The 21,414-nt window shown below is 45.9% G+C and overlaps 4 protein-coding genes and 2 non-coding genes across 8 annotated transcripts; 2 read left to right on the forward strand and 4 right to left on the reverse strand.

Annotated features, from left to right (window-relative positions):
* Window positions 1–2,804: 2,804 nt before the first annotated feature.
* Window positions 2,805–8,389, reverse strand: LOC120706289. 2 transcript variants are annotated; one of them, XM_039990900.1, is made up of 7 exons: window positions 8,297–8,389; window positions 7,796–8,214; window positions 7,444–7,629; window positions 6,988–7,095; window positions 6,038–6,238; window positions 3,840–5,962; window positions 2,805–3,688 (listed from the first exon to the last, which is right to left on the reverse strand). In XM_039990900.1, exons 1-7 carry the CDS (start codon window positions 8,370–8,372, stop codon window positions 3,166–3,168), a joined length of 3,636 nt encoding a protein of 1,211 aa, XP_039846834.1. In that variant the 5' UTR covers window positions 8,373–8,389; the 3' UTR covers window positions 2,805–3,165. The 2 variants fall into 2 exon arrangements, with proteins under 2 accessions (XP_039846834.1, XP_039846836.1); XM_039990902.1 differs by lacking the exons at window positions 7,796–8,214; window positions 8,297–8,389 and having other exon boundaries at window positions 7,476–7,622.
* Window positions 8,390–9,835: 1,446 nt separating this feature from the next.
* On the forward strand, window positions 9,836–11,507 carry LOC120706290 (probable 3-beta-hydroxysteroid-Delta(8),Delta(7)-isomerase). The gene is made up of 4 exons (XM_039990903.1): window positions 9,836–10,275; window positions 10,376–10,528; window positions 10,614–10,722; window positions 11,004–11,507. The coding sequence occupies exons 1-4, from the start codon at window positions 10,131–10,133 to the stop codon at window positions 11,257–11,259; spliced, it is 663 nt and encodes a 220-aa protein (XP_039846837.1). The 5' UTR covers window positions 9,836–10,130; the 3' UTR covers window positions 11,260–11,507.
* Window positions 11,508–12,409: 902 nt separating this feature from the next.
* LOC120706291 (probable 3-beta-hydroxysteroid-Delta(8),Delta(7)-isomerase) lies at window positions 12,410–14,934 on the forward strand. The gene is made up of 4 exons (XM_039990904.1): window positions 12,410–12,767; window positions 13,042–13,188; window positions 13,281–13,389; window positions 14,448–14,934. The coding sequence occupies exons 1-4, from the start codon at window positions 12,635–12,637 to the stop codon at window positions 14,701–14,703; spliced, it is 645 nt and encodes a 214-aa protein (XP_039846838.1). The 5' UTR covers window positions 12,410–12,634; the 3' UTR covers window positions 14,704–14,934.
* Window positions 14,935–15,162: 228 nt separating this feature from the next.
* On the reverse strand, window positions 15,163–17,733 carry LOC120706292. 2 transcript variants are annotated; one of them, XM_039990905.1, is made up of 4 exons: window positions 17,507–17,733; window positions 16,506–16,712; window positions 15,841–15,901; window positions 15,163–15,749 (listed from the first exon to the last, which is right to left on the reverse strand). In XM_039990905.1, the coding sequence occupies exons 2-4, from the start codon at window positions 16,691–16,693 to the stop codon at window positions 15,483–15,485; spliced, it is 516 nt and encodes a 171-aa protein (XP_039846839.1). In that variant the 5' UTR covers window positions 16,694–16,712; window positions 17,507–17,733; the 3' UTR covers window positions 15,163–15,482. The 2 variants fall into 2 exon arrangements, with proteins under 2 accessions (XP_039846839.1, XP_039846840.1); XM_039990906.1 differs by lacking the exon at window positions 17,507–17,733 and adding an exon at window positions 17,355–17,500.
* A 1,607-nt stretch (window positions 17,734–19,340) lies between these two features.
* Window positions 19,341–19,422, reverse strand: TRNAS-AGA. Its single transcript has one exon. It is a non-coding gene; the product is annotated as a tRNA-Ser (tRNA).
* A 78-nt stretch (window positions 19,423–19,500) lies between these two features.
* TRNAL-AAG lies at window positions 19,501–19,581 on the reverse strand. Its single transcript has one exon. It is a non-coding gene; the product is annotated as a tRNA-Leu (tRNA).
* Between the last annotated feature and the right edge of the window lie 1,833 nt (window positions 19,582–21,414).

Genomic DNA, 21,414 nt, shown 5'->3' on the forward strand with positions numbered 1-21,414 from the left:
TGGGCGAGGGGAGGTGGTTTGGGAGCTGCGCGGAGTCGAGGCGCAACTATTGGTGGGGTTAATTTGGGGCGGGGAAGGGCGGAGGAGTGGGTTCGACGGCGAGGGTGAGCTCGTCGGAGTTCAAGCGGGCCGGCGGCGCTGTTCTGGGGCGTGGGAGCACGGAAAAGGCGAAAGGAGGAGAGGAATAGCTTGCGGGGGTAGAAGTCGTGCTCGTGCGCGCGAGAGATGAGGGCGGCGGGCTCTGCAACGGGCGCTCCACGGCGGCGTTGCAGTGGCGGCCTCGGGGCGGTTCTGGGCGGCGTGGCAGAGCGGGGTGGCTCTAGCGCAAGGCAAAGGAGGGCGGTGGAGGTGCAGCGCGACGCGTAGAAGCTACCAGGCAAGCAGGAGGTGGCGCGGGGGCAGCTCCCCACGGCGGGCGGGCGGCGCACGGCACTGGCGGCGGGAAACAGAAGAGCAGACAGGAGGAAGAAGAAAAGGGCTGGTTCGCAAATTCAAAAAATTTCAGGGACCCAGATGTAAATCAAAGATAACTTTTAATATAGTGCTCAGATGGAAAAGTGCCCAACATGAAAGTTGTTCAATTTTTCAATATCTACAACTTTGATGTTGTGCAAAAATTTATTTGATCAAAGATTCAAGAGCTAATTTTTAAAACATAAGAGGGATTTTGAATTCCAGGAATTTTGTCAAATTCAATGCAATTTCACTTTAAACATAGCCTTAAAAGCAAATTTTGCTGCCATGCAATAAATTCACTGAATTTTGCAAAAACACCCTCCACAAAAGCTATAATCACAATCTATTCAAATATAACTATAGAAAGGACATTGCATAAAATCATAATTACACATATAACCTTTATATTTACAAAAATGTCCTTTTTCAAGCAATTCACGCACATGACGCATATAATATATACACAACTACTGTGCAGACACCTAGGGTGTTACACCTCGCGCGGCTCGTAGCGCTCGGCTCCGCCTGCGAATCGTCTTGTTGCGAACTGAATCGTCTCGTAGCGCTCGGCTCCGCCTGCTAGCGGGAGGCTATCGTGACCTAGGTTTCCAGGCGTCCGCCGTCGATTCGTCTTCCCCGCACTACTGCCCACGGCGGAACAGTAGCGCCGGAATAGGAGCCATCTCAGCTATGGAAGAAGGGCTGCGCTGCGAAGCCCTACCCGGCGACGGCCACGCCGCGGACGGAGCAGAAGGCAGTGACGGCCATGCCGTCGACGGAACAGTAGGCGGCGACGGCCACGCCACCGACGGGGCAGAAGGCGGCGTGCCCGCGACGTCCCTGGGTGATCGCGAGCAAGCTATTCTGTCATCGTCGATCCTCAGGTAACTTGTGTGGCTGCTCCTCGCTTCATCATGATCCCCATCCATGTCTTGGTTATTGATCCATGTTGTTACTCCCTGAGGAAGCTCCTGCGATCCCTCATGATCGTTAGGGTTTATTATTACACCTCACTATCAATTTTCCAAATGTAGATTAAATGCTCCTTCTGCGAATCATGATGTTGCTTGTGATCGTGGAGAAGAGGAACAACAAATACCACATGTTGGAGCAGTGGAGATTGAAGTACCAAATGAGGTAAAATAAAAGTAACAAACTTCACAAACAATATCTAATATTTTTTGTTATGTTAGACCTTTAATTGATAATTATTTGTACAGGATGTGGTTGATAAATATGCTGAGATGGCACCTAAAGTTGGAATGACTTTTGACAGATCAAGACGCGGCAATGGCAGCAGCAATTGCTCATGTATTCCCAAACACAGCACTGGGCGCCAGATTTAGGGGGACAGGAGTAAAGTATGAAACAACATCATTTAGCTGTTTTTGAAAATTATTTCTGAGCAACTTTGCATATAAACTTTGGCTCCACAGTAGCAAAATGGGATCTATGAATATTGGTGAACTTGTACTCTCATTTGTTGAGCTAGATGTTGGAATTAAGTAATTTTAAGAGAGCTCCAAAAATTGATTTCAGCACTGCACATCCTGGGCGCCAGACTTGAAAGAAAATTCTAAGTCTGTGCTGCCTGACCACAGTGATGCTTAAGGAAGTTTGGAATTATTTTGTGAGAAAAATTTTGTGAGAAATTTGCTTTGTATGAATGGCTGTAGTTTGCCCAAGAAGCGAAGCCGATGCGATGCGAGCCTGCGTTCGTGCACGAGCGGGCTCGAAACCTGCGAGGGAGCCGAGCCGCGCGATGGGGCAGGCAGGCAGCGCGCGATGGCGAGCCGCGCTCGGGACCCACACGTCCGGCGACGTCCAATGGTTGCACGCCACAAGGGGGTGCGCACCCAGCACCCTGTGCGCGCAGCGCTCACGGGATTTTTTTCCATAGACAGGTGCCAGCCCGGCGTGGCGAGTTTGAAACAAAAAAAGAGGCACTCGAAAAGTGCCCAACCGACTAGCCTGTTTATTTTCCACCCCATAAACCCCGTAAACACAAAAAAACCGTCACATCGAATGTTTCGACACATGCATAGAGTACTAAATAAAGTCTATTTACAAAACTTTTGTATAGATGAACTGTAAATCACGAGACGAATCTAATGAGCCTACTTAATCCATGATCTGAAACAGTGATGCTACAGTAACCATCCGCTAATTATTAATTAATTATGGATTAATTAGCATCATTAGATTCGTCTCGCGATTTACAACCCATCTATGCAAAAAATTTTGTAAATAGACTTCATTTAGTACTTCAAATTAGTAAAATTCCAACGCAAATTTTTTTTGCTGGAACTAAACAGGGCCTGAGTCGACTCCATCCGAGTGGCACAAAGTTAAGGGGAACTGGAATATGTTTTTTTTCTAATTACTCTACAACTTTGCTCCAAGTTCCAACTAAGACCTGACATTGGTTACTTGGTTAGAGCACTCGTCTAGCCCCAGATTCTAAAAGAAAAAAAGGGAGTTAGATTACACTGCACTAATGTCAATGCTTCGAGCAGAAACATAGTGCTTGTTTAGAACAGCAGCTTAGTTGAAGTCTTGAAGATCGGCAGCGAATTCAGCAGATAGCATCAGGTTCGGGCCTTGTGAAGCAATTCAGCAGTTTTCCTTTCTCAATGCAGGTTGGCCGCCAATGGTACCAGATCATATGTTCTGAATTCTAGAGTGAATATGCTCTACAACAATGCTCGGTCAGGACTTTCGGACAGAGAAGATAGCGCCATCATTCAGAGGCAGGAGGCTGAAATAGGAGCCGCTGTCGTCGACGCAGCACGCGAGCCACTTTATCTGATACGAACCTTCAGGGAATGAGGAGACATCCAGCAGGCAAGCCGAAAATCCCTGCCCGCTATCAGCTGGTTCGAAGCATGCAAATGCCGTCACCATCTCGGAGCCAGACTGGGAATCCTTCTCATCCCTGCCCTTCCTCAGATCACTCTTTATGTACCACAGCAGTTTCGCATTAAGCTCAACAATTTCAGAGGTCTTCTGCGGTCCAAACTGTTTGCTTCTTGTTCCTGCAGCATCAAAGCAGGGTGTCGAGCTTGCAGCTAGAATGCAGTACAATTTCACGGGGCGGATGGCGGTTCTCTCCAACACGCGCTTCCACTGCATGCCAAGGGTCAGAGACAACTGGAAACCAGGCTCTACTGACATTCCACTTGTGTCAACAGGATTTGAAACAAACATGTAAAGTTCAGCACCAAGGCAAGGCCTGCATATATACCCCAAAAAAAATGCTAATAGGTCAAAATGGTATTAGATTATCAAACAAATGCTAGAAGCTGACATATCTCAATCACCAAACAAATGCTAGTAGGTCAAAATGGTATTTGGTTATCAATGCAGAGAAACAAAATATGTACCTTACTCTGAAGAAATACTTGGGAACCACAAAAGGCAATTCCATTAACTTCTGCAAAATGATGGACAGAAGTTGCAACCCTTCATGCAAAGAATATAAACAGTCCGCTCTATTTGTCATTCCATCAGATTTAGCATTTCCACGTGCACGAAGCAAAGATGCCACAGCAAAATGGCAAAGAGAATAAGAATCCTTTTCGAGAATACCTGTACAGTCCATTCGTAAACTGGACTGTAAACAGACTTGTGCATCAAAAGAAGTGGGCATGAATTGTTGCAGTTGGGAAACAATCTGCCTGTCTGACCCATCTACTCTTCCATGTAAATCTTGTAGGACTAAAGCATGAGAAAACCTCTTCGGAAGCTTGCACGGTTCTACATCATTATATGCTCTTGAGAAATCCACAGAATATGCAGTACAAAATGCCAAAAGTGAGCACATGAAAGCAAGCCTGGCTAAACTACTGGAGCTATGACGATCCATGTCCATATGGGATGCAGCAAGGAGATCATAACTCTTTGCCAGATCACTTAGTCTTAAAGAGCAACTAGCCAAAGCAAGTATTTGGCCTTGGATAAGCTCTCCTGATACATTTAGATGTTCTTCTCTTCCTTCATATGCAGAAGAATTTGAACTAAGAATACCAAGAATGTCAGTTAAGATCTCAAGAAATGATGATCGGAGACTAATGAACCATCTCTGGAAAAAGAATTCAAAATCTGAGGAGGCATTTGATTCTAGGGCATCATTAGCTAAGCATGTTCTGCCACAAATACCAGTGATTTTTGCTTGGTGATCATGCAACTCTTGAGATGCACTGAGAATACTGTCAAAGTCTGTTTCAGCACAGTAAAGGTCCTCACTAAGATCATTATCTATCTGTAGCTCACCAACTAACTTTATAGTTGCTGAGGGAAAAAGCAATAGCTTCATCTCAATTTCCCCAGCAGAAAAAAGTAGCAATGATTTGATCCAACAACTGAAAGAGCCTGGATTAAATGCATCTGCCAGTTTCCTGAAGACAAAGGAAGCTGTGAACCAGAGACCTTTACAACAACAGTACATAGAAGACCTATAAGCTTCCCAGTATTTCTGCTTTTTTATAAGCATTTTGGTCATTCGAAGTGCACATAATTCCTGAGCTATCCAAACCGAAGGCGTTGAGAAGAAATTAGGCTCCTCTTTTGAACCACATAATTCCTGATTACCATCTATTAGTTTACAAGTATGCCGAGCAATACAAGCACAAATTATCAGATGGAAGGCTTCATATGTGCTCCAATATTGAGAGTCAGTCTGATGGACACACTCAATTAGACCCTTAATGCTATCATGAAGATTGTATCTAGCACCAGATGTTTTACAAAGCACATTGTGACAGGCATTTGCAAACTTGAGCGTGCAAAGAGTGAGATCATGTGTAATGGACTTTTTATTCTTGCAATCAAATTTGGTGGGATCCGGTTTTCCCTTACCAATGTCTGTTTCAATGTGAGAAGCTCCAATACTTGTAGCTAAAAGTTCAGCATTGCCATTTGAAGCGCTCAATTCCTCAAGAGCAACACTTGTCTGGAATGGTTCAACAGAGGTAACAGCAACTTCAGAGTAATTACTGCCATTAATTTGAGATAGTTCTTTTACCAGGCCTCTTAGTTCACCAAGAGCAACAGTAGCAGCAGAAGGGTAGCATGAGACAAGCTTCAGCATAAGTCTGAAAGGAGCTATGTATTTCTTATCCAATTCAGATGGCGTGCAGATGTTTCCGCTAGTGACTTCTTTCTTTTCGCTGCTGATTACTTGATTGACCTGAGATAAAATATAATTCACAATCATTGCTATGATCTTATACAGCGCTCTGTTCATACAATTTTCCTCAGAAGTTAGTGATACGTTGTTGGTTACTCCTTGGCATTCAGCATATGCAAATGATGAACCCTTAAGAGTGGTCATGTTCAGATCTGGCCACGCTTGCTTGAGAATGCAAAAGACTTCCACAAGTATTTCTAGAGCTGTACCTTGCATCTCCAAGGAAGAAGAATGTAAATAACTTTCAGCAGCCACAAGAAGCTTAGATAATTCAGAACCACTTAAATGATGAATGCCTGACGCTTTACCACAGAAAATCTGAAAAAGTATTATCCAATCAGATAACAAGAGGAAAATGAGGAATCACAAAGCACAGAGGCAATTAATCATCACCTTCTGCAGAATCCGTAACACATCGCTCTTATAGTCAAGTGAAAAATCCACATCATCAATTAGTGGCAACAATCTGCCAAGAACAGTCCTAATAACCGGAAAATGGTAGGTGTGTCTGTGAAACATAAAACACATGCATTTTAACGCCGTAGACTTCATATGAGTGGAATCATGATTCAGAAACAGTAACAGTAAATCCACCTGCAATAACATATTGACCAAAGGAATAAAGTTAGTTAAAAATCAATCAACAAGCGGAGAATGTTCGTGTGTATGGAGCATTGCTAGCTACCAGGATCTCTTAGCCGGATCATTAGATAAATGGATAGCTTTCATGTTAACATAGAAGTTGCAACGGCACAAATATTAGTGCTAAAGAACAGGAGGACGTTTCAGGTAACATCCAAGTATTATGAACGCCATGTAGGAAATAGGTCCCGGCTCACCCCGGCCCGCTCTCACACAGGTTACGGTATGGGTTACGGCGCCCCTGTGTAAGGGTGGGGCAGGGGTTCGGGGGTTTTCTCGGCCTGCGTGAGAGGTCCTTCTTCTTACATTAATGCCCGGGGGGCGGCTTGCCCCTCGCGGGTCGAGTTTTTTTTTTATACATAATTTAAACCTTATCTAGCAGTGGTTTTACTTTTGGAAGCAGAAGCCATCTTTCAGTAAAGTGACAAAGGATAAAGTACAGGAAACTAAAGGATAAAGTACAGGAAACTAATAATGTTTGGAAAAGGAAATATGGGATGGCCATTAGAAGTTTGGAACCATATATCACTGAAATTGATTCTTGCTCATTGAATGTTGCAATTTGCAAACATCACTTCAAGGAGAACTTCATGACTTATTTGAACAAATACAAATATATGCTTGTTGCAACATGAACACAATGCCATAACACTATAACAGGCAACAGAGTTTGCGGGGACAACTGACATTGCATGCATTACCTGGTCGCGGAATAAAATGATAGACTTGGACACCAATCTTGAGAGTGAATAGAGCATTTCAGATTTGAATACATCTTCCAGTGTTCCTAGAATCATCTGCTTTCCAACCTGCGAGGATAGCAATAAAAAATCACTTCTTAAAGTTCAGCAAGGATAAAGAGCATCCAAAAAATATGAAGAAAAGCTCCTTTAGGAATGTGAAAGCAGAATGCAGCATTATCCTTGTTATTATCCATTCCCACCATTTCAGACCATCCAATCCCCCGTATCAGTTATTGGTAATTTTAATCATTGACATCTGCATCATCTTGGCCATGAAGACAACTTTAGTTCAATGTGTAGGTACGAACAACCATGTCAACGCATAAGATTAAACAGGCAGGCGCAAATATTGACCAAAACTAAAGTAAACTAATAAATTTCATCTTTAAGCAACAAACATATATCTATAAACACCTCATGAACTCTACGGATAACAGCCAACGTACAATCAAGCTTCGAGAAAGCCTTAATTGCTGCCATGATAACTTGTGGTTCTGATGTCCGAGAACATATCAATCTTCGGAACACTTCAAGCATTATCCGTGAGAAGTCCTCTGACACACGACAAATGCAACCAGCTGCAAAAAGTGCTGCCTTGACCTGCAAATGGACAGGCATACATGTGTAAATCTTTATTAAAATCCGATACCCCCCTGCTATTAGAAAATGCAAACACTTGATAGCAATCACATGTTACCCAATCATCAAGTAGGAAGTTTGTCTGGGCATATATGGTTCATTGAAATGTTAAAAAAAAGGTACGAACCTCTAGAGCACTTGAGGAGCCCAAGCTGGAGAGTATGAGCGAGCGGACATGCACGCTGTCCTTGGCGACCTCGGCGAGGCAGCCGAAGACGCGCAGCGCAAGCGCCCTGTCCCGCGCGCTCCCTGCGTCGTAGACCGCCTTGACCCTCCTGAGCAGCTGGTCGGGGTCCGCGACGCACGCCCCGGGCAGCGCGCCGCGTGCCCCCGCCGCGGAGAGGAGGACCCTGACGACGCGGGCTCGCGTGGCGCCGCCGGCGCTCCTGAACTCGGCGGCGAGGCGGAGGAGCATGGTCTCCGCGAAGACGCCCGCCTCCCCGGGCAGGACGCCGAACGCGGAGGCGACGGGCGCGGGGGCGGCGGGGCAGGCGCAGAGCTGGCGGAGGCGCGGGCCGGCGGCGTCGAGGGCGCGGACGCGCGTGGCTGCGGCCGACGGGAGCGAGGTGAAGGAGGGAATAGAGGGAAGAGGAAAGAAAAGGGGGAGGAGGGCGGCTGCTGAGCTTACCGTGGTGGCGGGAACGGAGGCCCCTGTCGAGGTCGATGCTCCAGTCCATGGCGGACGCCGCTGGGATCCTCTCCATCGCCGCCGCCGCCGCCGCCGCCGGTTTGTTTACCGTGGTGGCCGGTTTGTTTACTGGGCTGTCTAGACTTTGTTGGACTGCTCTGCTCGGCCTGCTAAGCGCTGATAGCCCTTGGCTCGTTTAGCTTGGGTGCAGCTCGAACTCGCTCGTTATACTAACTAGCAACATTATCTGCTCGGGTTGATTGGAAGTTAGAACGAGCCAAGCGGAGTCGAGCCGAGCGAGCTGACAAGCCACGAGCTTTTTGTCCAGCTCTAGCCGCCGCTTGGAGATAGGTTTAATACTTCTTGGAGATTTTAACCTTTTCTATTCCTGAATCCTGTATGATTTGATTGCTTGGAGGTTGCGTTGCTGCCTAGACTAGATAGGCTAAAAGGATTGCAACCAAACAACCTGTTCATCCTAAACCACCTAGATTTATGCTCTTGACATAGACTTAAGTTCGGCACTTCATAATTGAGCGAGCTCGAACAAAGAGAAGGTGTAGTTGCTATGATAATCCTACCTTTTAATCCATCTATTGATTGTGTTTGTGTACCATTCCAACCATATTAATGAACGGAATAATTTATAGTATTTTTAAGGTAGTTTTTTTTGCGGGTATTTTTAAGGTAGTTAGTGTTCTCACACAATCCCTTTTTTATGGACAGGGTGGAGAGGAGCCCTAAGAAAAGTCTTAGTGCGGTTGACACAGTCACCAATATTGTGAACTAGATAACCGAGACGGAGAAGTGTCACGGTGAGAACACTCCTCTCACATTTCATAACACTCCACATCCTCTCTCTTGATAATAAGGCTGTCATATCAGGAAATTTAATGTCATAAAACTCTTATGACACTCCCATTGAGATTGGTCTAAATTGAATATAAATTTATTTATAATGACATTAGGGAGCAATTTTCTCTTACTTATGTTAATAATAGTTCCACGATTGCGTGCCTTCGTTACGAGTGTTGATGCATCTTTCTCGCGAAAGTTGATATGTATTGGAAGCTTTCTTAGAAGAAGTTAGAACTTGGACATAGCTCATATGAGATGTGGAGCTTCTTGAAACATGGTTGAAACTTGACTTCTAGATAAAATTTGCATAAATATTATTTAAAACTTGCATCCTAAAACATTTGCGTGGGGGGAATTAGGCAAAACATGCTTGTTACTCGATTAAAATTCTTACTTGCGCCTCAACCTCAATAAAGCAGGCCCTGGGTAGAGCCGTGCAGTCTGTGTGGTCATTGCATAGTATTTTCTTGATTAAATCCTCTGATTACTTTTTTAAAAAAAAGATTAAATCCTTCGATACGAGAAAAAAAACAGCTCCAGAATTGAGATCAATGCACTTCTCCACTCTTTAAAATTATCTTTTCTTTTACTTCAAAAAAATTAAAATTATTTTTTCTTACAAAATAATATTGAATTAGGCGAAGTCAACCGACTTTTTATACAGACGAACATTGCGAGTATCCCGCTCCTGCCTCGTCGTCCCCGTCTCCCCGATTCCCCGGCTCGGCAGCTCCAGCTCACCGCCACCAAGAGTTCCACGACCCAATCACCCCATCCGTCTCCGTCCATCAGCGCTGCGGTCATCCGATCTTCATCCGATCCGCCGCGTCCCATTGTTACAGCAACGAAGCTTCTGTCGCCGCAGGCGACGATCCTCGTTTCGTCTGCCATCGCATTCACATCGCCGTCTTCCCCTACTCCAACGCCGTAGCAGAGCGAGCCTGCGCCAAGGCCTGGACGCAAGGCGCGCGAGGCTATGGCGGGCGGGCACGGCCACCCTTACTCGCCGGCGGAGCTGGAGCTGCCGGGGTTCGTGCCGCAGCGGCTGTCGCCGGGCGAGATCCTCGCGCCGTTCCTGGGCGCCTCCCTCCTCGTCGCCCTCGCCGTCTGGCTCATCTCCGGTAACCCCACCGCCCGCCGTGCCACTCGAGATCCGCCCCCCTCCTGGACTCCCTCGCTCTGTACGAATCCCAATCGGCGGCGAACGCGTTGCGCTTGCAGGGAGATGCGGCGGCGGCGGATCGCCCAGGACCGACCGCTTGCTCATGTGCTGGTGGGCGTTCACCGGGCTGACCCACATCCTCCTCGCGGGGGCTTTCCTCCTCGCCCCCGGTTTCTTCAGCAGGGAGAGCCCCAATTACTTCGACGAACTCTGTAAGTTCCCCGGCGCTCCCAAGATCGCTGCATCGGTTACCATTTCGGATCATGCCGGTGTCTGACGGAGCAAGGTGATGCCCAGTTAAGGAGTTCAGCAAGGGTGACTCCAGGTACGCCGCCAGGGACACCGCGATCCTCGCGCTCGAAGTGGTAACGATCGGGTTCAAAGGCCCTGCATCCCTGCTCGCAGTGTAAGAACTGCTTCCCATTTGGTATTTCTGAACACACAGAATGCATTTCCGGATGAGTGTTTCAGTTGTTTCCTCCTTTTATGTGTTCATGATCTTAATTGATCCAGAGTTCCAGACACGATTGGCTGTAGTCATTCGCATTCGCTTGTGAATGATCAAGACTGGAATTTCTTCCATAAACTTTTTTTTTTAAAAAAAAAAGAGTTCCAGACACGAAATACTACTGCAACTAATATAGCATACGGCTTGTCTTGCTCTGACCACAAGTTTTCTGCTTGCAGCTATGCAATTGCATCCAGGAAGTCTTACAGCCACATCCTACAGTTCGCCGTTAGCTTGAGCCAGCTCTACGGATGCTTGTTCTACTTCGTCACCGCGTACTTGGCTGGCTTCAACTTCTGGGCCAGTCCATTCTACTTCTGGGCGTATTTCGTCGGCGCAAACATCTCGTGGGTTGTCGTACCAACGCTCGTTGCGGCAAGGAGCTGGAAGAAGATCTCCGCAGCATTTCGAGCTGAGAAGGTGAAGATCAGATGATCCTGCCTTGGCCGGTAGTTTGGTTTGGAGATAATGATACTTACTGTAAAATGATGGGCAGATCATTTGTTCCTCAAACTTGTTGCAGACCCCATATTCCCATTGTACCTTTTGCAAATTAAACTGCATTTTCCTGTCACTGTTTTTTTTAACCCCTCTTGCATCTCCTCTTTCAAAACCCTAGCCTCGATCGACATGTTCTTCCAGCATGAGCCATCCTTTGAAAAGATCCTGTCACTGTTGTGCAATTAGTTGCATACTACTTGCATATGACCTTATGAGATGCAGGGACACTCTTATGTTGAGCTGACCGAGCACGGAATGAAGAATAAATGTGCTGTAATTCTTTTCTTTAACGAAATACAATACAGACATATAACAGGGAGCAGCAGAACAGCCTGAATCAAACAATGTGCACCGTCCATGCTGCATTGACTTCCTTTGTAAAAAAAAAAAGATTCAGAAAACTTTCCCCAAAAAAAACCCAGAAAACTGTGCTTCGAAACTATTGTGCTCAAATATTGCTCAACTTAACAAAAGTGTCTTTTTCCGATTGAGATGAAAAATGTAATTTTATTTTGTAATTTACCGTGATTTTCTGATAGTTTGTCAACTTCAATGGTCCGGTTCACATATAGACCTTGTTTGGTTTATAAAAGACTCTAGCCCCTCTAAAAGACCTTGGGTCTAAAAAAAGTCCCACCTTGTTTGTTTTCAATGATTAAAGAGACTAAACCTCATTAAATGGTGTGTTCAAAAGATATTTTTACCCCTTCTCCCTACATGCATGCAGATAGGGTAGGGGGCAGTAGGTGGAATTGTAGAAAAAAGTCCCTAAAAAGCTCCTCATGAGGATCTTCTTCAAAAAAGTCTCTACTCTAAAAAAAAATCTCTAAAAATTCCACCTGTTTAGTTTAAAATTCCCATAAATCCTAAGGACTTCAACAAAAGTCCATCGAACCAGGACCATAGTCACGAGCCAAAACCAGATCCATCCAGCTCCGTAGTCTCTGCTCCGCATCTACCCCGACCTCGGGCCCACGTGTCATGGACTCCTGCTGCGCTCCTTCATCATTGGCAACTTGCCTCGTGCCCCTCGTGCGCGGCGCTCCTCATTGAAAAATTCCAACGGTCTACCTCACGGCGTCGCCAGTCGCCACCCATCACACCCATGTCCCATCCGACTCTGATCTCGATCTGATACTCGATTCGCGCCGGCGGCGTGTTTTTCTTTTATTTTATTTATAAGGAAGACGACGCCGCGTGCGCCGCGGTCCAGCACCAGCAGCAGCCAGGCGACCTCTCCTCTCTCTCTCTTGACGCCGCAGCAGTCGTCGCCTCGCGGACGGCGGACCAGGAGGCGGCGGCGGCGTCAATGGGGCACCCCTACGCGCCGGCGGAGCTGCAGCTGCCGGGCTTCGTGCCGCTGCAGCTGTCGCAGGGCCAGATCCTCGCGCCCTACCTGGGCACCTCGCTGTTCGTCCTCGTCGCCATCTGGCTCATCTCCGGTGCGGTAACCCTGCTCCTTGTTCAAACCCACCATTTCTCGGGCTCTTCTTGCTCCTCCGCCCCGCTGAATCCCACCGCTGCCCACCGACCCCGCCCCCTCCTCCTAGCAATTTCTCCGCGAATAATTAGCGTAACTGCCTCGATTTAAATATGATTGCTTCAGTCGCCGTACCCGTACTGAAGTCAGCAGTTTGGAATTCAATTTTCGAAATCCCGTCCTTTTCCACTTCTTTTGTTTTTCCGCATCTGCAAATTTCAGTGCTGGCCCTGCAGGGAGATGCCGGGGACTATCCAAGACCGACCGTCTGCTCATGTGCTGGTGGGCGTTCACCGGCCTCACTCACATCGTCATCGAGGGGACCTTCGTCTTCGCCCCCGGGTTCTTCAAGAACGAGAACCCCAGCTACTTCGACGAACTTTGTAAGTTCTCCGGGACCCCTGCGTGTTACTCAAGCATCATTCCGAAGCAAAACTGTGACTGACAGAGCAAATGCTTGTGATGCCCTGTCCAGGGAAAGAGTACAGCAAAGGGGATTCCAGATATGTCGCCAGAGACACCGCAACCGTCACAGTTGAAGGGATAACAGCTGTGTTGGAAGGCCCTGCATCTCTGCTTGCAGTGTATGACTCGCTCCTCATCTTTTACGATATACACGAAATGCATTTTTCAGACGTGTATTCTAGCTATAGCAGTTGCCATTGCTTCTCTGAATATCCTTTTTGCTAGCCAAGCTGTATTGGAAACATGGTGCTGCAAGTCTGCAACGGATTTGTGCCCCATTCAGATCATATAGTACCATGGCTATAAGGCTATTGGCTCTCTGTTGTGACCATACCATGCTACAAATAAAGCAAAAGGGAGCTTGATGGTAGTGTGTCGGCGATTGATCTATATGTCAGAGCATCATCTTCTGAATTGGCATGCATCTAGTTCATATTTGCTTCGGCGAGCTAGTCTCAGATGCACCAAGATAACATTTAAGCTGCATAAGTATTTAAGAAAAAATGCAAGGCAAAAAAAAAATCAGAGAACTAGTGAAAGAATGGGGTGTGACTTAATATTTGTGATCGTCATTCGATTAAATGCAGTATCCAATACAAATTTTAACATGATCTTTGGTCTCCGAGTGTGAACTGCTTAATGTGCTTGCAAAAAGTATCATATGTGAACTTGTGGCTCCCTCAATTTAATGGGCATTGTTATTAATTTTTGCAAAACATAATCATTGATTGGTTTAGCAGATTGATTTCTTGAGGGTTATTATGAGATGACAATGCCTTTATGTTTCTTAGTTAAATGTATCCACAAAGTTTCTCTTTCCACTTTCATGTATTTTTGCACAGATTAAATTTACCGAGCCCAAAGGCACAGCAACATGGACACTGTCATCATTATGTACTGTCGTTATAACTTCTTGTGAATTTGTTCCAAAGATGAAATGTTTGGTGAAGTTCTTGTCTCTGTGTTTTGTAGATGTATCTTAGTCTTCGTAGTTGTACATATGGCAATGATCTATGTGCCATATAAATTTGATGAGATTGTAGTCTGACAGAGTTGCACTAATGATGAGATTGTAGTCTGACAGAGTTGCACTAATGATTTTTGTAGATGCTGATCGTGTACTTTAGATCCATAATGTTGTTTTTGTTCTATCTGACCACAAGTTTGGTGTTTGCAGTTATGCCATTGCATCCCGCAAGTCCTACAGCCATATTCTCCAGTTCACTGTCTGCTTGGGCCAGCTCTACGGGTGCTTGGTTTACTTCATCACCGCATACTTGGATGGCTTCAACTTCTGGGTCAGTCCATTCTACTTCTGGGCATATTTCATTGGCGCGAACAGTTTCTGGACTTGGATACCAACGCTCATCGCCATGAGGAGTTGGAAGAAGATTTGTGCAGCAATTCGAGCAGAAAAGGTGAAGACTAAGTAATGCTACATTAGCCACGGTTTGGCTGGAACTAAAACGAACTGTCATGTGGCCAAATAATTTGTTGCCGGTACCAGGACTGTTGTGTTTTTGTTTAAAGTCTCCTTGTAAACCTCATTGTCTTGGCAACTGTGGTCTTTTTCTCCATTCAAGAGCCTATCTCTTTCAGAAAACAGACTTTATGCGCAAATGGTTCTGCATATATGACTGTAACGCAAGCATTTGTCAGATCAATCGATTTTCCATACTGCATACTATTATTTTCCCCATTCAAGTAACAGGACGTCGACAGGCCGGCTCTGAGCCACAGAGAACAACTAAATGTACTGTAATTCAGGCTCTATATCCAGTGGCAGTGGGCAAATGCTATGGTAACAAATAAGCGTATCAAACATCAAAATAAAATTTGTCGGGATAGTTAGCAAAATCTTCTCTCATGTGAATATGTGAAACAAAACAAGATAAATTCATAACCTTCATATTGGATCTTGCTTTCAAATGCAAAAACCGCTCTATTCACATGCTCATCATCATCAAACACCAGAACTTCAACTATGTTTACTAGACACATACATCATATGGTTACATATGCGGGGACCTCGTTTATATACATCTTACAGCTCACTGCGACTTTGCAGCTTCAAATGCCACAATTAGAAGGGCAAAGGCAACTCTAATCAGGCTAGCTTAAAGGTACTACTTATATCCTGCACTGCCATTGTGATTCACAAGGAGCGAAGGGCAGTCTTGAAAGCAAAATCAGGAACACACCAACTAAATGCTCAGACAAAGGTAAGTGCATAGTGGGTCTCTGAGTTCCCACAAGTGAAACCTTCGATTCTTACTTTTGGGCTGCTTCTAGCCCCGCAAGATGGAGAACCTACTTCAACTCTTCCTGCTGGCATTTTGCCGTAGGGGCTCACTAAAGGAGAAAAGGATGGTACTCTTTTACCAAACTGTGGATCATGGATGACAGGGTTGTTAGTGCGTACGGGAGGCGAGCCACATAAAAAGCCCACCTGGCTGCTCGAGTCTCCATCTGGCTCATTCTGAAAAACAGAAAGTTGGATATCAATTTAGATCATGCATGGGAGTTATGTTATTTTCATTCAATCAACAAATGGACTTTTATATAATTACCTTACTGAGGATAAGATCAAGTATATCAGAAGTGGAGTCTGATCTGTACAATGGGAATGCACTGCAGTCATGGAGTAAAGGTTAAGCAAAGAACGTCATGATCAGTACCAGACTAATAGTCATCAATTTATCATCGAATAAATCCAACAGAAGAAACTAAAACCGTTAGGCAGGCAGTTACCCTTGTAACGGATTTCTTTCGTAATTCAGCCAAAGCAAACCAGAAATAATGTCGTATTCGTACAAGTACCCTTTATTGTACGACAAGCACGTGTGGTGTAGTGAATCATTTTCTATTATATTTTACCAAATTGAGCTTTATTCTGCCTAGAATAAGAAAAGTCCTGCATTTGGATGTCAATTCTATAATACTATTAACACTGCACAATGCACTTGTGTAGCGTATATGTCTAGAATTGCACAGCAAACCCATACACCATTCAAATTCATATACTTCTGTCATGGTGCCCCCCAAAGCGCTGCTATAATCAAGTACATGGATGAAGGCCCGATGAAAACTAATTGGATCCACATACACCAGGACATTCACAGCAAGAATTTGCATCTTTGCCGCCATCAGACATGCCACCGGATGACTGGACAGCTGGACCTCTTGATTATTTTACAGCAAACAATGGAAGACAGAAGATAATCAAAGAACTAACCTGTTCGTCCTGGGGCTGGCTTTGTTCACGGTTTCCACAGCAAATGGAATCCGGGTGGCGCGGCGAGGCTGAGGGCAGATGACCTCGGCACGGGGCGTCGGCTGCACATCCATCGGCCAGAACCTGGACCTCCTCTCGGGCACGGCTTCAGCCCTCGAGAGCGGCTGCCTCAAATAGCAGTGCTCCATCCCTCGCGCTCACGGCCTCCTGAAAAGCAGGTCACGAGGATCTAGTTCACTAAATTGGAAGGAAGTGACCACCGGATGGAGAAAGTAGGCGAAAACCAATGCGTGTACAAAATCGAAACGGCGAGAAAAACCAAGCAAAACTGGTAGGGGAAGGCTTTGCTTTTCTTATCAACACCGCAATTGCACCAAAAAAGTATGGAAAAAAGGACGGTTTCTTTCTTTCTTGTACGGCATTGTTTTTCCAATTGGAAAAGAAGGTATGTTCGGCATCAAAAGGTGTGGTTTTTTTTTACACGAAAACGAAATGCATTCTCGTGTTTCCTTCTATATTTCTCCCCCCTTTCGTGAAGGATTAGTTTTAAAGCTGTACACCATTTAACCTAATTCGAGCAGATCTTGACACAGCAATGCGAGAGGCGATGAAATTGTTTGTGGGCGGAATGCTTGTGGTAAGAGAAAGAATGGATTTTTAGGGGAAACCGTACGAAATCAGCACGAGTTCACAAATCGCATGAACATCTAAGAACGTGTTCCTCTGAAAAATTCGTCGCGGGATCTCTCCAGAAACAACATCAAATAAACCACCGTGCAAGCGAGGTCCCTGATCAAACCAAAATCGACAGCCCAAAATCTTTAGGGAAAGAAACAAGAACGGAATTACCTGTCATTTAGGTTTCAACCAAAAACGCACGCGAATCCGAAATTAACCGACGGTGGGGGACAAACTCGTGAATGAAATCCCAAGAAGAAGAAACCGGGTAAACTGCCAAAACGACCAAGCGCTGGCTGGGAAACGGAACCCCTCCTCCTCACCTGGAACGCGGCTGGGAAACGGAACGAGAGGCGGCGCCACGCGGGGACCGAAGGCCTCGGCCCCCCTCGATCCCCCAGGCTGAGGCGGGCGCCGCGTCCACGCGCTCCCGCTCTCCCCCGCTCGCTCGGGGTGTGGCTGGCGTCGCTGGGCTCGCCGGGAGAATAGCAGGCGCAGCGGCAGCCACACGCCCCGACCGCGGCCGCTCCGATCCGCTCCGAGTCCGAGCAAGCAGGGAGGAGGGGTTGCCCTACGCACCGGCAGCCCGGGCCGTCCTAAACAAACAGCGGGGCCCACAGGAGGTCAAGCGCTGGCGCTCCGCTGACTCGAGAAGGGCCCACACGTCAGTGACGACGGGGCGTTGCCATGGGACAGACGGGTGGGGGCATGTTTGATTTCAGAAACTCGTTTGCTTTGCTTTTATAAATCCGTCTAGTTTTAACCGAAAGCTCCGATGAAACTGAGCTAGTAGGCTTACAGATGGATTTAGTTTAAGTTGAAGGTCAAACGTTTTCAGCGATAAAATGAGGAGAACGAGGGAAAACAACCATAGTTCTCCTTTATTCTTCAGCGTGTTTTAAAGGATTGCACGAAGTTGAATGCTGAAACAATTTCTGAATTCCAAATCCCTAGCAGGTTAGTCCCACTCAACTCTTTTAGAAACACACTCCCTCTAATTTTTTATTTACACTAGGTATGTGCCCATGCGTTACTATGGGCAAAATAAATTCCCTTTACCAAGAAAACTCCAAGAAAAATGTCTCTTCCTCATACAAAAATGTGTGCAGCTATACTGCCAACCATAATGATTCAGGAATCAGGATGCATCTTCGTACCTTCAACCAGAATCAATATTAACTTGACACGCACATATAAAATTCAAATCTTGTTCCAATACACATCCATGAATGAGTCCCAACCGTAAATTTATAGTAGCTCAAAAGACTACTATACTCTACCATCACCGTTCCAAATTGTAGTTCATTTTGACTTTTTTATCCTAAGTTTGACTCCTCGTTTTATTCAAAAAAATTGTACAAATATTGTCAAATTTAAATCATTCTTGAAGATCTTGTATTGATAAAGCAATCCACAACAAAAAAAAGTTATATTTTGCATAATTTTTTGTATAAGACAAGTGATCAAACTTGAGATAAAAAAAGTCAAACGACCTATAATTTGAAACAGAGAGAGTAGTACAGATATGAACACTCATACGCACACATGTCTTTGTGGGAGCTGGGGTGACAGATTTAAGATTAACAAGACTACCAACAATCATTTTATTTGCCTACTACTCCCTCCGTTCCAAAATGTAGGTTGTTTTGACTTTTCTGGATTCATATATTTTGTTATGTATCTAGACATATATTATATATAGGTGCATAGTAAACACTATAAATCTAGAAAAGTTAAAAACGATATACATTTTGGAACGGAGGGAGTACTAAAGAAAATGGGCGTATCAGCTTGAGCAAGCCAAGCTGCATCAAATATTTTTTCTTTAGAGTGTTTCCAGCGTAGCAGTCGCCTGTGACAATGCCATCATGTGAATGGACGAGGGCGATGGATGATTGTCATTTGTGACGTTCCAATCATGGTGTGAGATCGACAACCTAGAAGGACGACCTTGATTTTGGCTTGTTGGTGACGGCATGCTGGGTGCTCACTGCTCAGTCAGTCTCTTGGATCTTGGTTGATCCATCTCTAATACGTGCGAGTGCAAGAAACATCGTTGAAATAATGTGGCGGCTGGAAAAACAAAATGAAAAAAGGAGAGAACAACGGGAAAAAAAAGGAGAGAACAACGGGAAAAAAACTGGTAGCTAAAAATACCGTGGTCGGCAGGATTCGAACCTGCGCGGGCAAAGGCCACATGATTTCTAGTCATGCCCGATAACCACTCCGGCACGACCACGCTGATGCTAATTTTTCATAGTATTTATTTTAACTCTAAATGCCAATCAGGTTGAAAAAAGAGGCAAAAAATAAGAGATGTTGAGAGTGGGATTTGAACCCACGCCCTTTCGGACCAGAACCTTAATCTGGCGCCTTAGACCAACTCGGCCATCTCAACTCTGTTGGAAGGGATGCCTGATTTATTATATTTAACATTAAATTAGATGATACCTGCCAGAGATCAGCCCGTTCTTCTTTGCGTGTGTTGGTTTGCTAGACCGCTAAACCCTAAACAGTTCTTTCAAAAAAAAAAACTAAACAGGATGACGTCTGCTACTAGCCTATACCTACCTGCAGGTCGATCGATCGTCTGGACGTCTGGGGACGGACGCTGTCAGCTCTTTTGTTTGGCCTGCCGACCATCCATCCCATGGGCCATGGACCTTTTGGCCACCAGCCAGAAACCAGCCAAAGCTCCTTTTTTATCATTGCTGCGTGTCCTGCGTGCGCGTGCTGGATGAGCATGTACCTGCTACCTGGCGTCAAAGCCAACAAAATTTTAAGAGGTATTAATACAAGTTTATTTCAAACAAAAGAAAGAGGTTGATGCGACTTTTCTCCACTGAACAAGCGTTTTTTACCGGATGAAGCCCGTTTTTACCGGTGCCAGTTCGTCACCTGCAGCTCGGGACTTTTCAGCGCATTGCACTCAGTTTGGCGGTGATGGTGTCAGGACAAGTCGATGCAGGTGCGGATCAACCTGGCGATGGTATTTTCGTTGGATCGATCGAGAGGGGGGAAAAGGAAGCAAAAGCTGCTCCTCTGCATGATTAAAGCTTTTGCTGCTTCATCTGCACGCTTCCATCTACACTCGACCACTCCCATCAGCCGACCACATTCACGAAAGGCGACTGGATGAGTTCCTCATTTCCTGCATGGGGTCTGGTAAAAAAAACAGCTCATTGAACTGGTAAAAAAGCATTAGAGACATCGTATTGGTACATGGATTAGCCCTTTGTGCAATCTATGTATCTTATGCAAGCAGATGAAACCCATCGAAAGCCATATAATTTTCCCATCTAGAATATTATTTGTTCTTCCTGTGACACGCCCAAGCTTCAGTAGTAGTGTTATACATGCGTTTCAAAATTTATGGTATGCTAAGACAATTACGAAGTCATGTGCTAATAGGGGGGGGGGGGTCCTCTCATAATTTTATCCACGAAACATATTGTACGAAACATATTGTGGTGTCGTGGTGTGAAAATCCACAGCCGGGTGGCGTAATGCACCCGCCTAAACCCAGAGGGTGAGTACTCGGGGGTTAGCTGGGATTAGCCCAATCTCGGTGGAAGAACGCGATGAACACAGTAGGTTTAGAGTGGTTCGGGCCGCCGGAGCATAATACCCTACGTCCACTGTGCGTTGTATTGCTTGCGCTCTCAAGAGGTTGGGAGTAGGGTTGTTCGGAGTGAAACCGAGCTTGTGTTGTGAGAGTCTTCGCGTGTCTAGAGCTGAGTCTGTAGTGAGCTGCGAGCGCCTCCCTTTTATATCTCAAGTGAGGCGCGTACATGGCCGTTGAGTCCCCGACAGGTGGGCCCAACGATGTAATATAAAATGACATATTGTTCAGACATTATGGCATTGCAGGCGTCGGAGATCTCATTCCTGGATTTCCTTGCTCTGCCCGCGGGAATCCTCCGTCCGGCATAGCCACGCCCTGTCTTGTCGAAACGGCGCCAGGGTGTAGCTTGCGGCGTTGCCTGCAGCGTAGCTGAACGGCCGTGTAGCTTGCGACGTAGGCGCTATGATGAAAAGGTGTCGTGCCGTCGTATCCATTTAATGCGACAGACGGGCTCTGCGCGGATGCGGCGCATGCGTCTGCACTGTGTACCTCGGTAATATGCGGTCTACAGTGAGGCCTGACAAATGCTGCCCCGCGTGCCGCAGTGGTAGAGCACGGCTCAACCACCCGCATTGAATGCGGTGGGTGGGCGAGTCTTCCAGCGGA

The sequence above is a fragment of the Panicum virgatum genome, chromosome 5K (genome assembly GCF_016808335.1).
Source record: "Panicum virgatum strain AP13 chromosome 5K, P.virgatum_v5, whole genome shotgun sequence".
Classification (NCBI taxonomy): domain Eukaryota; kingdom Viridiplantae; phylum Streptophyta; class Magnoliopsida; order Poales; family Poaceae; genus Panicum; species Panicum virgatum.